The sequence below is a fragment of the Vulpes vulpes genome, chromosome 7 (genome assembly GCF_048418805.1).
Source record: "Vulpes vulpes isolate BD-2025 chromosome 7, VulVul3, whole genome shotgun sequence".
Lineage (NCBI taxonomy): Eukaryota > Metazoa > Chordata > Mammalia > Carnivora > Canidae > Vulpes > Vulpes vulpes.
The window spans coordinates 19,093,083-19,108,874 of NC_132786.1; the positions used below are offsets into that span (position 1 = coordinate 19,093,083).

At 54.7% G+C, this 15,792-nt stretch overlaps 2 protein-coding genes across 11 annotated transcripts in view; both read left to right on the forward strand.

The window, feature by feature from the left end:
• Positions 1–7,545, forward strand: part of SSPO (SCO-spondin) — a 51,804-nt gene extending 44,259 nt beyond the window's left edge. For 5 of the 9 annotated variants that reach the window (XM_072765053.1, XM_072765055.1, XM_072765063.1 and 2 more), the window contains 18 exons: positions 179–309; positions 576–700; positions 921–967; positions 1,275–1,553; positions 1,883–2,041; positions 2,211–2,327; positions 2,777–2,915; positions 3,055–3,257; positions 3,401–3,528; positions 3,623–3,765; positions 3,877–3,923; positions 4,713–4,930; positions 5,271–5,366; positions 5,525–5,585; positions 5,671–5,772; positions 5,880–6,010; positions 6,653–6,803; positions 7,384–7,545. In XM_072765053.1, coding sequence (XP_072621154.1) covers positions 179–309; positions 576–700; positions 921–967; positions 1,275–1,553; positions 1,883–2,041; positions 2,211–2,327; positions 2,777–2,915; positions 3,055–3,257; positions 3,401–3,528; positions 3,623–3,765; positions 3,877–3,923; positions 4,713–4,930; positions 5,271–5,366; positions 5,525–5,585; positions 5,671–5,772; positions 5,880–6,010; positions 6,653–6,803; positions 7,384–7,406 — 2,300 coding nt within the window. In that variant the 3' untranslated portion in view covers positions 7,407–7,545. The remainder of the gene's footprint in view (positions 1–178; positions 310–575; positions 701–920; positions 968–1,274; positions 1,554–1,882; positions 2,042–2,210; positions 2,328–2,776; positions 2,916–3,054; positions 3,258–3,400; positions 3,529–3,622; positions 3,766–3,876; positions 3,924–4,712; positions 4,931–5,270; positions 5,367–5,524; positions 5,586–5,670; positions 5,773–5,879; positions 6,011–6,652; positions 6,804–7,383) is intronic. The other 4 variants (XM_072765054.1, XM_072765056.1, XM_072765057.1 and 1 more) reach the window with 4 other exon arrangements.
• Positions 7,546–12,686: 5,141 nt separating this feature from the next.
• Positions 12,687–15,792, forward strand: part of ZNF862 (zinc finger protein 862) — a 36,404-nt gene continuing 33,298 nt past the window's right edge. Inside the window, exon 1 of one of the 2 annotated variants that reach the window (XM_025993843.2) lies at positions 12,687–12,969. In XM_025993843.2, coding sequence (XP_025849628.2) covers positions 12,946–12,969 — 24 coding nt within the window. In that variant the 5' untranslated portion in view covers positions 12,687–12,945. The remainder of the gene's footprint in view (positions 12,970–15,792) is intronic. The other variant, XM_025993844.2, reaches the window with a different exon arrangement.

Below are 15,792 nucleotides of genomic sequence, written 5' to 3' on the forward strand. Positions count from 1 at the left end.
TCTCAACCCTTCCTAGAGGCACCCACAGCAACACTAGTCAGTCCTTACCGGCCGCATGGGGACAGGTTTACAAGGAGACCCTAAGGGGCCTTGATGGGATCCCGTACTGTGTGCTTTGGGCTCAGGGGGGTGGAGGGTATCTCTAGGCTGTCCCCAACCGGCCTCTGGTCCCCCACAGAGGACAGCTGCCCACCTCCCTTTGAGTTCCAGGCGTGTGGCTCCCCCTGTACCGGGCTCTGTGCCACATACCTGAGCCATGGGCTCTGCCAAAACCTGCCGCCCTGCCAGCCCGGCTGCTACTGCCCTGAGGTGAGGGGTGGGACTGGGCGGGGGGGATGTGCCCCAAGAGAAGGGGGTCTCTGTCCCACTCCTGCACTTCCTCCCCTGTGATGCCTCTGTGACACCCCTCCCCACGACACCTTTTAAGAGTCCCTGGCGTTTGGCCTCTTGCCCATGTGCCCATCCATTTGCTTAGTAAATCATCACATGCACCTGCTGCGAGCAGACACGGTACTGGCACTAGGGTACAGAGGTGGCTGCCACACAGCCCTGTGCCTGTGTCCCCTTCTGCTCAGGGGCTGCTGGAACAGGCTGGGGGCTGCATTCCCCCAGAGCAGTGTAGCTGCCTACACATCACAGGGGAAGGAGCCAGGGTCACCCTGGCTCCCGGGGACCGCCTGCAGCTGGGCTGCAAAGAGTGGTGAGTGATGAGGGTGGGGAGGTAGCATCAGAGGACTGGGGCCAGGGAATGGGGAGTGGGGAGGCCCCACAGGGAAATCCCCCAGGCCCCGGGCCCAACCCCAACCTCATCCTGCTCCAAATGAGCCCAGAGTTCAGGTCACCCCTACGTGAGCCCTCCAACCACTGCTCTGGGCCGAGTCTTGGCCCCCCAGTCCTACCGTGACCACCCCCTCCCACAGTGAATGCCAGCGCGGAGAGCTGCAGTGCACCAGCCAGGGCTGTCAAGGTAACTCTGGACTTGAGAGACCAGCTGTCCTCATTTGCCCAGGATCGGGGGTGGGGTGGGGGTGGGGGAGGTGTGGGGTTGGGGGATGGGGGGGGTTCTTGGATCTGGAACTCTTAGTGCTGGCACCTGACAGTCCCAGACACACCAGGCCAGCTGGTCACCCCACTGTGGCTCCCCCAGACCTCCTACAGCCTTTCCTGTTTCCAACCCTTCCTGGTCATAACTAGAGCTCCTCCTTCCCATCCACTGGCGTCTGCAGTCTGGGGGAGGGTCACTGGGAAGGATGCCCACTCACTGCCCTTCCTAGGTCTTCTGCCTCTGAGTGAATGGTCTGAGTGGTCACCCTGTGGGCCCTGCCTGCCCCGTGGTGTGCTGGCTCCTGCCTCCAGGACTGCTCTGGAGGAGCACTGGTCTCAGCACCCAGCTGGCCTCTCCCCCACCTTGGCCCCCTTGCTGGCTTCGGAGCAGCACCGTCATCGCCTCTGTTTGGACCCTGAGACGCGGAGGCCGTGGGCTGGGGACCCAGACCTCTGCACTGTACCACTCAGCCAGCAACGCCTCTGCCCGGACCCTACGGCCTGCCATGGTAATGAGGAGGGCAGAGATCAACAGGGCAGGAAGGAGCCTGAAATGAGAGTGGTGGGGGACCTCCCCAGGGGGGCTGGGCCATGCTGTTTATTTCAGTAGCCAGGCAGTTAACAGGCCTGCTAAGCCTCCTGCTTGCCTCCAGGGCCTGCTGGATTTCCCGCTGGGTGGGGCAGCAGCAGGGAGCATCCATGCAGCCGCTGAAAAGAGGAGGAAGGGTGCTTGAGGGGCTCAGGGCATGTCATAGTGTCTGTAGGGCTGGAGTAGAAGGTAGAAGCCAGAGGCAGAGGGGATGGGGGCCTGGGTACTGACTCCATCTTATTTCCCCAGACTTATGCCAGTGGAGTCCTTGGGGGCCCTGGAGCCCCTGCCAGGTGCCCTGCAGTGGGGGTTTCCGGCTACGCTGGAGGGAGGCAGGGGGGCCCCCCGGAGGGGTCTGCCGAGAGCCATGGGCTCAGACTGAGAGCTGCAACGTGGGGCCCTGCCCAGGTAACCCCATCATGGCACCTGGAGGAGGCGTGGGGACAGCAGCATACAAGCTGGCACCCGAGGGGGATATTGCCTCTGCTCCTGGAGGCGCGCAGAGGAGCACAGGGTGCTGTCGTGGGGGCACAACAGAGTTGGCCCCCAATGCAGACTCCTACTTTCTGGTCCTCAGGGGAGAGCTGCAAAGCCCGAGACACCGTGCCCACCCCTGACTGTGCCAACCAGTGCCCTCGAAGCTGTGCTGACCTCTGGGACCGCGTGCAGTGTCTGCAGGGACCATGTCACCCAGGTCCCTGGGAACCCTAGGGCCTCTGACTGGGGCATCCTATTCTGCTGCCTCTTGCTCCCAGAGAGCATGTGACCTGCGGGCAGGGGGTGTGCTGCTGTACTGGGTCGTGGGTTACAGGGCAGCAAAGCGGATCCTTGAGTCACTTTCAGCAACCAAGTAGGGCTCCTGCATAGAGCGAGCCTTAGCCAAGGTGGACTGTATCCGTGAGGGTGCTCTCAGCAGCTTCAAGGGTTCCTGAGGTGGTGTCCACACAGAGGGGGCTAGCATGACCCCTTCCTGTGCCCCAGCAATGGGAACAGTGTGGGGACTGGATCAAGTGGGGACTGGGGGGCTGGGGGTGGGAAGGGTACTCCAATGTCAGCTTGAGGCTCTGGACTCTGTCTGGCTGCCAGAAGGATCCACTGTGAGCGCCTGCCCTGAATCTTGCTTGTCCCCTCCCCCAACCTCAGGCTGCCGCTGCCCCCCTGGCCAACTGATACAGGATGGGCACTGCGTGCCCATCGCCTCATGCCGCTGTGGCCTCCCCAGCCCCAACGCCTCTTGGGTGGTGGCCCCAGCCGAGGTGGTACAGCTGGACTGCAAAAACTGGTATGGCTGCCCACTGGTGGCTAAGGGGAGGGATGCGGAGCTCTGGTTGGGTGGGCTCGGGGCAGGTCAGGGTAATGGGCATTACAGGGATGCCAGGGCTCTCTTCACCCTGACTCATGCCCTCCACCCCTGTCCACAGCACCTGTATCAACGGGTCCCTGATGTGCCCACCCCATGAGTGCCCCATCCTTGGGCCTTGGTCTGCCTGGAGTAACTGCTCTGCTCTGTGTGGTGGGGGTACTATGATGCGGCACCGGAGCTGCAAGGAGGCTCCTGTGGGGGTACCCTGCCAGGCCCAGGACACAGAGCAGCGGCAGGGATGTAACCTGCAGCCCTGCCCTGGTGAGCACCTGGGGGCCGTGTGCCTGCCCTTCCCTCTGGCACCACTGAGCTCAGGCCCCTGTCCCAGCTGGAGTTTGCCAGGGCAGGTGGTGGGGCCTGGGCAGCCCCTTCACTGGTATTCCACCTCACTGTGTGCCCCCCAGAGTGCCTACCCGGCCAGGTGCTCAGGGCCTGCGCCACTTCGTGCCCATACCTCTGCTCGCATCTGCAGCCCGGTGCCAACTGTGTGCAGGAGCCCTGCCAGCTTGGCTGTGGCTGCCCCGGAGAGCAGGTATGTTAAGGTGCCATGTCCTGACTTCCGTGTGTGTGTGGGGTGGTGCAGAGAAGTGGTGATCTGAGTATAACCGGAGCCTATACCACCCCAGCTGCTGCACAATGGCACGTGTGTGCCCCCTGCTGCGTGCCCCTGCACCCAGAGCTCTCTGCTGTGGGGCCTCACCTTGACCCCTGAAGAGCAGTCCAGGGAGCTTCCCCCAGGGACTGTGCTCACCTGGAACTGTACCCGCTGGTGAGGGCGGGGGGGCTAGGGGTAGGGAGGGTGTGGAGGGCAGGGTTGCTGAGGACAGGGGTGGGGAGCAGGGCCTGGGATGCCTCCTAACACATGCTTCTCTCTTCCCAGTATCTGCCAACAGGGAGCCTTCCGCTGCTCTCTAGCCGACTGTCATGGTGAGCTGTGGCTGTCTGGGCCCCTGCCGGTCCTTCCAAAGCCAGGGTGGGGTTGGCCCTGGTGTGGGTGAGGGTCCTGCCTGCCCTTGGCAATGCTATCTCTTTCAAGAAGCCCCTTCCCAGCTCTGTCCACACTGGTGTTGGGGGCATTCCTGCATGCGTACTGAGCAGGGCTGTGAGCAAAGCAGGAGGTGGAGGGTTCTTTCCCCACAGAGGAGAAAGCCAAGTCTGAGAGGGAGAGCTAAAATAGGACCCTCATCTGGCAGTCCCCAGGAGGGTTGTGTCTGCCCTGCACTGTTTTGCCCCCATCTGATCAAAGTCAACAGACCTTTGCTGAGGCCTCACACGTGCCCAGCCCTGGTGCTCTGGGCTCTGTGCAGATTCAGAGACACACAGGTATGGTGAGCCCCGAGCACCCCAGCCTGGCTGCTGAGGGCAGACTCACCCACCAGAACAGAGATAAGAGATGGTCTAGCCCACTGACAAGCAGACTACACCCACAGGATGGGAAATCATTGCCACAAATGGAGAGGTCAAAGTGGACCGGCCTGGTCAGGGGAGGCTTCTTGGAGAAGGCAAGACTCGAGTTAGGCCCCGCTAGCATTTGGGAAGGTAGATAAGAGCAGAGGGGTGTGCTTGGAGGCCTAGAAGTCCAGAGGCTGCTGGAGCCGAATGGGCAGCTCTGGGAGAGAGGAGGGACTCTAGAGGTGCCTAGCGTGGGAGTGGGGAGAGCCAAGGCTGCACCCAGGGCTGACCCGAGTGGTGGTGGTGGGGCGTCTTCCCTGACAGAGTGTCCCTCTGGAGAAATGTGGCAGCAGGTGGCCCCCGGGGAACTGGGGTCCTGCGAGCGGACGTGCCAGGAGCCCAACGCCACGGAGACTCTGGGTAACTGCAGTGCGGGGCAGGCCCCAGGCTGTGTGTGCCAGCACGGGCTCTTGCGCAACCAGGCAGGCCTCTGCGTGCCCACAGACCACTGCGAGTGCTGGCGCCATGGGCATCCCTACCCGGTGAGACACCACAGCCCCTCTGTGCCACCCAGCCATCCCCAACCCAGGCCTCCCTCCATCAGGCCTCCCTCCCATCAGGCCTCCCTCTGGTCCACGGACTCCTCCCCCTATGCCAGGGCCTGCCCCAATGGGCAGCTTGGTCATCAGCTATCACACTGGGACAGTCTCTGGGCTCTACCAGCCCACCTCCCTCCTGAAGTCCTGTTGTTGACTTCAGCCTCTGGCCACTGTCCTGACTAGATCCCCAGGCTGGTTTCAGGGATGGTAGTAGTGTAGAAAAGTTGAACAAGCAGAGTGATGGAGATCGAGATGGGGAAGAGGCTGTCTCCTATCTCCCCAGCCTGGATCCGAATGGCAGGAGGCCTGTGAAAGCTGCCGCTGCCTCCATGGGAGGAGTGTCTGCACCCAGCACTGCCCCCCCCTCACCTGTGCCCAGGTACCCACCAGCAGCCCTGCTGCCCTCTCAGAGAACCAGGAACTCCCTAGGTTCCTTCCTGAGTCCCTTCCCAGAAGCTGGTCTTAGGGCCTCAAGCAGGCAGTGTTGGGCATTGGGGCTGTCCTCCTGAGTGGACTGGGGGGCCACTCCCTCTGCAGGACGAGGTGACCATGCAGGAGCCAGGGAGCTGCTGTCCCACTTGCCGCCAAGTGACTCTGGGTATGCAGGGGACCTGGGGTACTTCCTGCCATGCCTTTGCCTGCTCTGGGCCCTTCTCCTAAACTGGCCCCTATGCCTACCCTAGGAGGCCTGCCTTCCCCGGTGCTGCCTACCATGGGGATTAGCAAAGTGGAGACCCCCAGTACTGCACCACGGCACCTGACCACCCTTGCCCCAGCCGCCACAGGTACCCCTCAGGTCCACACGCTGTCCCCTCCACCTGGAGTCCCTTCAGGGGGGCCTTCTTTCTCTGCCCTGCCCCCACCTCCTGCACTCACCTGCTCCTCCCCACAGAAGAGCAGTCAGCTTCCTGCCGGCATCTCACAGAGCTGCGCAACCTCACCAAAGGCCCCTGCTACCTAGACCAGGTGGAAGTGAGCTACTGTGCTGGGTACTGCCCATCCAGCACCAACGTCATGCCTGAGGTGAGCGAGGGGGCTGCTGTGCACCCCCAAGGGCCTACCACTGCGAGCCTAGACCTGAGCAAAGCCCAGGGGAGGTGAGGGACGAGGTTAATCTCAAGGGAAGATAAGCCAGGGGTGAAATTTTCCCCAGTGTGGTGACTTCCACCTACTGCTTGGCTCCATGCCCCTCAGCAGGGCTTGGGCTCAAGAGCTTACTGCAGGCCTCCACCCCTGCCGGGGAGGGGGGGGGCTATGGGGACGACAGACAGGGGGGCAGGGACGGACTGCTTCTGGTGTGGGCCTACCAGGACATCAACAGGAAGGGTATGAAGGAGCTAAATTAGGCTCTGAAATCACAGCCTATCAGGTAGTGAAGAAAAGCTCGGTGGGACATAGCATTGTCCCGGACATTCCTGGCAAGGCATCGTGAGCATGTCCCAGAGGATGGCCAGACTGCTGCCCTGCACTTGTTCTCCTGGGACCCAGAGGGTGCAACCCTGCTCCTCCCCCTCCCCCACGGGTTGGCCTAGCTGGACAGGGAGTGTCAGGGTCTGGCTCTCCCTCCACTGGGAAAGGCCCTGGGGTGGGGTAGGGGGAGACAGGTGGTTGGGGCCCACTGCTTGGCCCCATCCAGCTGTCCAGCTCAGCGGAACCCTCCCGCAGGAGCCGTACCTGCAGAGCCAGTGCGGCTGCTGCAGCTACAGCCTGGACCCCGAGAGCCCCGTGCGCATCCTGAATCTACGCTGTCCTGGCGGCCGCACGGAACCGGTGGTGCTGCCGGCCATCCGCAGCTGCCAGTGCAGCGCCTGCCTCGGTGGGTCTGGGGGGGCGCTGGTGGGGGGAATTCCAGGGTGGAGTGGGGACAGGCGCAGGCCTTCCCAAAGGCACCCATTTCCCAACTCACAGGCTTCTCGGGATTCTTCCCGAGATTCTTCCTTCCTGACCCCTTCCGACCTGCTCCTTCTGCTTCTCGGCTCTGTTGTTGAGTTCTCCTCCAATAGACACAAGCTTGGGGGTTTGGAGTCCATCAGAGCTGCTGATCCATCAAACCAGCCCATCTTTCCTTCCTTGCTGAGCACCCGTGACCTTAGCCTTACCACCAGGCCGGCAATCCCCACAGGCTCCTTGGGAGGGCTGAGGGAGAGCACAGGTGTGAAGCGCCTGCCAGGTGCCTGGTTATCCTTAGGTCCCCGAGGCCACACTGTGGCAGAGGAAAGAAACAGGTGCAGGGGTGCTGATACCTAGCCTGGGTAGGGCACAGGGCAAGAGCTGGCCTTTCTCCGGGCTTCTTCCTCTCCTGCCAGTTTGCTCCACCACCCTCCCTCCAGCTGCATCCCTCCCCAGCCTGACCACTGCCTCTTTGCTAGTGCCTCTCCCCCTCATTTATCCTCCAGGAGGTGATTTCTCAAAGCACTGATGGCTCAGCTGCATGAGGCTGCCTTGCCCCACTGATGCAATCACCAGGCTCAGAGGCACTGTCCCTTTCCTCCCCAGCTGACCAATCTGCTCCATGCCCTGGTACCAGCATATCCCAAATAAAGTGACATTCACAGCAAGCCTGTGTGCAGAGTCTGCTTCTGGGGACCAGAGGGGGAAGGGGGGCAGAATGGGTCTGAGCCCTGCACAAGGACTGTCGCCAGGAGGCTTCTGTGAATCTGCCATGCTGGTGAACTTGGGCAAGTCACTTCCCATGTATATGCCTGTTTCCACATCAGCAGGTTGCATATAAAGTCTGAAGCTCTCTGGTGCATGGCTTCTGCTAGCCAGTTCTGCCCCTTTTTCCCGCAAAGAGTTCCTGTGTAGCTGGTGCCACCCAGCCCCACCACCCTCTCCTGCTTCCAACTGCCAGTCCCCATCATCCAGAGAAGACTTCAGTTCAGAGTGTCCTTGTCGTGGACACTCAGAGTCCATGTGGATAATCCATTCAGTCTTCACCACCTCGAGTGCAATGACCTTCCCCTTCATTCCACAATTCAGCCGTCTGCAAACACTTTCAAATATTTACTTACCGATCATGCCTTCCCATCCTTCCGGCTTACTTGCTCTAGTTCCCCATCGCTATCATTTATTTCAAATTCACTGAGCCTACCAGGTTCTCACTTTTCATTAGCTGCCTCCTGTTGCCCCTCAGGATTCATGGTCTGCACGGTGATTCTCATCACTGACTGCACGTTAGAATCATCCGAGGAGCTTTTGAAACCCTACCAATGCCCAGGCCCCATCCTGAACCCATTAAATCAGATTCTTTGGGAGCCTCGTGGGTAATTCCATGTGCGCCTAGCTGGAAATGAGAACCGCCTGTCATTCTAAATCACTCCAATGCAAGTACCATGAAATCCTTTGCTTTTCTAACTACATTCATACCCACCTGGCAATACACCAACTCAGAGTAATGAGTTTCTAGACAGAATTTTTGCAGATGGGGTGTTTTTACCTTATGTTTGTGATCACAAACCTCAAACAAGCCTTTAATTCAATCTGCCATTCTACCTACTCTGTTTCCCCATGAACTCTATTTCTTTTCTCTGCAATGACTATGCATGCCTTCTCTCTGCTGCCCTCCCACCCTGCTCTTCACTTCCACGAGATGACCTTGTCTCACAGAGATGTCATCAGATGGGAAAATCTGTAACAAATCTACAAAACAAACCTCCATCCTCCATCTTCTCCTTCTTCCCTCATGGTGTCATCTAGAAGTGTCCCTTACCCCTGGAAAGGGCCCTTGGTACTGTGGTCCTGGTTCCCTGCATCATCCCACCTGTGCTTAAACCATCAGTTCCTTTCCCATCAAAAGCAGAAACAGAAACATGATCTTGTGTCTCATATTTAGCCTCCTATCTTGATCCCACTCTCTCTCTCTTGATCTCTTGATCCCCATTTCTCTCCAGATACTGCCCCATCTTTCTGTACCTATTTTTAAAAATTTATTCATGAGAGACAGAGAGAGGCAGAGGGAGACGGAGGCTGCCCGCAGGGAGCCCAATGTGGGACTCGATCCCAGGACCCCGGGATTGTGACCAAACGCACACAGACACTCAACCACTGAGCCACCCAGATGCCCCATATTTCTGTACCTTTTCATGGAGAAACTTTTTCAATTAACAATGCTAGCTGTCTCAACCACCTCAATTCCAATTTTTATTTTTTTTAAAAGATGTTATTTGAGAGAGAGCACGAGAGAGAGAGAGATCACAAGCAGGGAGGAGGGGTAGAGAGAGAAGAAGACTCCCTGCTGAGCAGAGAGCCTGATGCAGAATTTGATCCCAGGACCCTGGGATCCTGACCTGAGCTGAAGGCAGATGCTTTACCGACTGAGCCACCCAGGCACCCTCACCTCCAATTTTTAAACCCTGAGAAAAGAGTTTGCTATAATGAGACAGGGAAGAAATAACTCATGGGCAGAAATACAGCTTTCCAGGGTACATACAGAGAGGTACAGTTATGGTTGAGCTGGGAGCTGGAGATTAGAAGGCCACCTGGAGTCTTCCATCTCATTTCTGTGCATTTGTCTCATTGCTCTTTCTCAACAATACAGGCTCCCCTCCCAGTGACTGCACCTGGCCAGAGGGAGGCTGCTGGAAGCACACAAAGCCACAAACTGACTATATTTGGAAATAGGAAATAGGGCCTATCCAGAGGTAATTTAAGGTTAAATGAGGTCATAAAGCAGATAGGATTAGTGTCCTTAGAAGAGAAACCAGAGAGCTCATCCCGCCCCCCAACCATGAGTACACAGAGAAGAGGTCATTATCAGCGTGCAGGGAGGTTGTGACACCTGCAAGCCAGGAAGAGAAGTCTCACCAGAACCAATCATGCTGGCACCGGATCTGGGACTTCCAGTCTCCAGAACTCCAGGAAAGTAAATTTCTCTCTATGTTGTTATGGCAGCCTGAGCTGAGGTCAAATATTACAGTTCTACTCACATGGATTGAACTCTCACATTTCTAGAAAAGGTATTCTTATCAACCCCTGCTGAGTTTAGCTCTCTTCAACCCTGGCTAGGAGAACAGACCTGAATAGCAGAGAATGGTTACTTGGGACCTACTCAGGGGTGATAATCAAAATACTTAACAATCAGTGTGGCAAAGTAAAAATTTAGTAAAAATTTAAAATAAAAAATTTTATTTTTTATTTAGAACTTTGAATTGTGGCTTAAAACACACATATGTAAAAGTACATCAGATATGTTAATAGTTAATTTTACCAACGCCTTTATAATAATCACTTCCTTACTTTCTGTCATTTTCCCTGTATGTATACATAAAGGGAGGGCCACAAGGGAGCTTTCTGGAGTGCTGGAAATTTTCTGTATCTGATCTGAGTGGTGGCTACCTGGAACACATGTAAAAACACATCGAGGGTAGCCCGAGTGGCTCAGCGGTTTAGCACCGCCTTCAGCCCAGGGTGTGATCTTGGAGACCTGGGATCGAGTCTCACGTCAGGCTCCCTGCACGGAGCCTGCTTCTCCCTCTGCCTCTCTCTCTCTCTCTCTCTCTCTCTTCATTCCGTGTCTCTCATGAATAAATAAATAAAATCTTAAAAAAAAAACCACATCAAGTTACACAGTTAAGATTTTTTGCACTTTACTATTTACTATTACTATTATTATTATGCATATTGCACTCGTATATATTACAAACCAAACAATATATTGTTCTAATTAGTTCTTATAATTTTATGTCTGTAACCAGGACACAGGGGTGCAAGAGCATCTGACTTGGGGGGTCCCCAACAGACCAGCTTTGGCCACTCACTGCTGACAAAATCTAAAGGCAGGGAGGTGAGCAGTGGTGAAAGGAATTTATTTCAGTAAGGCGACCACTGGGAAGACAGCAGACTAATGTCTCAAAGACTATCTCCAAAATGCTGAAAATACTTCTAGGTTTATAGGAGGACAATAAGGGACACAAGTTGGTGGGTACAGGCAGATGTGCAGGAAAGGTCAGGTGGATCATTATCTTGAGGTCAGTCATGTGGGGTCTTGGGGCTTGGGGCAGTCCTTATTGTTTGAGGGGAGGGTTTTGGTTCCCATCAGAGGATGCTTTGCCTGAGTTGAGACATAAGCTGGAAAGAGTAATCAGTTAGAAAGTAGAGACTGAGGTCAAATTAGAGGCAGGTGAAGTCTTCTTTCATGTCTTTGAAAGATAAGGCTCAGCTGGTTAAGCATCTGCCTTTGGCTCAGGTCATGGGATTCCAGGATTCTGGGACTGAGTCCCCCACTGGGCTCCCTGCTCAGTGGGGAGCCTGCTTCTCCCTCTCTCTCTCTGCCCCTCCACCTACTCATGCAGGCCCTCTCTCTCTTTCTCTCAAATAAATACATAAAATATTAAAAGAGAGAGAGAGAGAGGAAGGAAAAGGGAGCAAGCATATTTTAATTGAATTTGGTCTTCTTTCTTTCCTCCTTAAATTCACCCTCTACTATGCAGTATGACTTACCCAACTAAAGTGCAAATTTGCCCACACCAGTCACCAGCTTAAAACTCATTTCAAACACCCTAAGGTAGCATACACTGCCTTCCACATCCAGCCCCCAAGTATCTCTCCAGTGCCATGTCCCATAATTTCCTGCCTTACACCATCCCTGCACATACCGTTTGCTCACCTGTCTGGCTTCGCTTATGCTATTTCTTAGGGCCAACTGTCCTCTTAGCAACAACTTTCTTCCTTTTCTGTTGTAGTTCGCTCAGGTTACCATAACAAAATACCATAGATCAGGTGGCTTAAACAGCAGATATTTATTTTTTCACTGTTTCAAGTGGGAGTTCAAGGCCAGATGCCAGCATGGCTGAGTTCTGGTGGGAACTATCTTCCTGGCTTACAGACAGCTGTCTTCTCACCGTTTCCTCATCTGGTGGAGAGAGACAACAAGCTCTCTGGTGTCTCTTCTTATAAGGACGCCACTCCCATCATGAGAGCCCCATCCTCATGATCTCCTCTAAACCAGTTTACCTCCCAAAGGCCCCATATCTAAATACCACCACACAAGGGTTACATACAAATTTGGGAGGTACGCACTTCCACCCACAGCACCTCACCTCTCTAACACCTACCCTTAATCCAGTTCAGGTGACACTCCCTCAGGAAATCCTTGGCCAACCATCCCATATACTCCCACCACCATACCCTAGATGGTGACAAAGTGTGCTTTGGCAGGGTCTCGTGCTTACCTCTTTCCTTGCCCTTGTGTCTTTATTTTATAGTTAACCTGTTTTTGGTCTGTCTCCCCAGTAGACTGTAAGCTCCTTGAAGGCAAAGTTTTGTTTCATTCAGCTGTGCATTCCCAAACCTTGCACCGTGCCTGGCACATGGTAGGCAACCAATGGTGCTTTTTTGAATGAATGTAAAATAAAATTTTTTAAAAAACTAAAATTAATAAAAAAGATTGCCCTTCTAGATTAAATAAAATCTGAAACCTTCAAGGTTGACACCGACCCTAAAAGTGCGAGGGAACAGACACAAGAACAGGCAGTCTAACAGCCCGATGAGAACGCTTGGCCCTAAACGCAGGGTCCCAGGGTGCCGCCGCAGGTGCCACCGAATCCGCAGCGCCCTCGAGCCAGGCGGGAAGGACCGAGAGCGAGCTGCTCGGCGTCCAATCAGGGCCCCGCATTTCGGGAGCCAATAGCAGCTTGAGAGCCGCTGAACGAGGCCGGACTACGCTTCCCGTGATGCCCCGCCGTCTCGGGCCCGGCGGCTGCCGTAAAGCGGTTCGCTCGGTACGACGCTCGTCCCCGCCGCTCGCCTCTCCAGGCGCCGGGAGTGTTACCGCTCCCCCGACGTGCGAGAGCCAGTTCCCGGCCGCGCGCCCTCCCCGTCCGGGCGCCCTGCCCTCTGGGGGCCCCGGTCCCCAAAGTGGTCGCGGCGGTGGCGGCGGCGTCCTCAGGCCAGGCCGCGGGGGGAGGGGGCGGCCTGGAGGCAGTGGCGGGGTCTCAGCACCGGCCACCGCAGGCGGGGCCATGGAGCCCAGGGAGTCGGGGAAGGTAGGCCTGGAAGGGCCCTGGGGCCGCCCACTCCCGTCCCGTAGATCCCTGACCTGGGCTCCCGCGAGGCGGGCGGTACGGGCGGAGGCCCCGCGGATGAGCCAGCCTTGCAGGGAAGGACTCGCCCGCTCGCCCGCCGCCGCTCCCTCCGCACTGGGGCGGCCTTCTCCGGGCGGGGGTCGCAGGGAGGAGCGAACGAACCCGCTCCGAGCCCCGCGCGGCCTCCCTGCCCCCGCTGTCTCCCGCCGCCGAGCCGCCCTCGGCGCAGTGGCCGCTCGCTTGATGCCGGGGCGGGGGACCGCCCAGTGCGGTGGTGGAAAGGTGCCTCCCACAGCTCGGTCCGGAGTGTCCAAGAGGCCCAGCGTGTTTTAAGCCTGAGTAGGACCGTAGTGGAAGCCAACGCGGTAGGGATTCCCGAGAGTAGGGTGAGGGTTTGGCGGTGACTACATCCCCCCTCCCAAGAAAGGGCCCAGAAGAAAAAGAGAAGGCATCTGGCATACTTCTTGCCCACTTAAAGTTGCTAGCGTGTCTACTTCGTGTAGTATCTTCGTGAGCATTGACGGGAAGTATAGCCATAAACTTCCTTCAGGCTTGGGGCAGGAGGCTGCGCTGGAAGAAATGGTGGGAGAAAGTGCTCGAGGGTAGAGTTAAGCGAGTTTGACAGGATTGCTGGAGCTCGGAGGCTTGACCAGCTTGGTTGTAGCCATTTGACGTGGACACAGTGGCAGCCTTTGGGGACTAGGATCTTTCTGGATGTTCTTTGCTGCCTGCTGCCAGTTCTTGAGGATTGTTTCTTTGGCACAGGGGGAATTCCTTCCACAATGTTTTCAAGTGTGTATGGAGTCTCTCCTTAAAAAAAAAAAAAAAAAAAAAAATCAACGAAGAAAGTTAACAAACATATGTGGTCAGTGGTTGACCGAGGGAGATGGTGGGATACAGGACACACACGAGGTGACCACATTCCCCGGAGGAGCCCTCCCACAGATTTGTGTTCAGTAAGAGGACAAGCCTAGAAGGATTGTCCCATGGACAAAAGAGAGAAAGGATGATGAGGTTGTGTTCACTCTGTAGCTGCTCTTGGAAAGGCTGGGAAGGACTAAGTTACCAGAAGTTACTCCCTGCTTAAGCCTCTCTTCACATTCGCACCCCTCCACAAGCTACAGTGATGCATTTCACAGTTGAAACAACCAAGGTAAACCCTCTGACAAATAAAGCTGGACAGAACCTAACTAAAGAAAGATTGAAGGTGAACGGTGCACCACCCTCATGTTAAGCACTCTAGGAGTAGCAGAGAAGTAAAGGAAATGGCCCTTACTCTCAGGTAGTATCTGCTGATTAGTTTCAATTAGACCTAGTTTTGGGAGCAAAATGTAATGCGGAAGAAGGGTCATAAGCAATGGGCATTGAAAATTGGAATTAGTGATTTGAGGTTGATTTCAAGCTATTCTGTGTAGTTGTAGGCTCTCTTAGCTTTTGTTACATTTTATTTTTATTTGTATTATTTTTTTATTTTTTAGAGAGCAAGCAAGTAGGGGAGGGGCAGAGGGAGAGAGTCTTTTACAAATTTTTTTTGTTTAAATTCAGTTAATTGACATATACTATATTGTTAGTTGAGGTCAGTGATTCATCACTTTTATATAACACCCAGCGCTCATTCCATCAGGAGCCCCCCTAATGCTCATCACCCAGTTACTGCATCCCCCGCTACTTCCTTTCCAGCAACCCTCAGTTTGTTTCCTATGATTAAGAGTCTTATGATTTATCTGCCTCTCTGATTTCATCTTGTTTTATTTTCTCCTCTTTTCCGCTCTGATCCTGTTTTGTATCTTAAATTCCACGTAAGTGAGATCATATGATAATTGTCTTTCTCTGATTGACTTATTTCACTGAGCATAATGCCTTTTAGTTCCACCCGTGTTGTTGTGAATGGCAAGATTTCTTTCTTTTTTTTTTTTTTTTTGATGGCTGAGTAGTAGTCCCTTGTATACATATACTACGTCTTTATTCATCTTTCTGGACATCTAGACTCTTTCCATAGTTCGGCTCTTGTGGACATTGCTGCTCTAAACATTGGGGTGCAGGTGACCCTTCAGATCACTACATATCTATCTTTGGGGTAAATACCCAGCAGTGCAATTGCCAGGTTGTAAGGTAGCTCTATTTTCAACTTTTTTGAGGAACTTCCATACCATTTTCCAGAGCAGCTGCACCAGCTTGCATTCCTACCAACAGTGTACAACGGTTCCCCTTTCTCCTGAGGAGAAAGAGAATCTTAAGCAGACTTCATGTCCAGCACAGAGCCCCAGGGCTCAGTCTCATGACCCTGAGATCATAACCTGAGCTGAAATCAAGAGTCAAACACTTAACTGACTGAGCCACTTAAGCATCCCTAGGCTTTCTTAGCTTTTTTTTATATATATAAATTTATTTTTTATTGGTGTTCAATTGCCAACATATAGAATAACACCCAGTGCTCATCCCATCAAGTGCCCCCCTCAGTGCCCGTCACCCAGTCACCTCCACCCCCCGCCCACCTCCCTTTCTACCACCCCTAGTTTGTTTCCCAGATTTAGGAGTTTCTTATGTTCTGTCTCCCTTTCTGATATTTCCCACTTATTTGTTATCTTTTCCCCTTTATTCCCTTTCACTATTTTTTATATTCCCCAAATGAATGAGACCATATAATGTTTGTCCTTCCCTGATTGACTTACTTCACTCAGCATAATACCCTCCAGTTCCATCCACATTGAAGCAAATAGTGGGTATTTGTCGTTTTTAATGGCTGAGTAATATTCCATTGTAAACATAGACCACATCTTTATC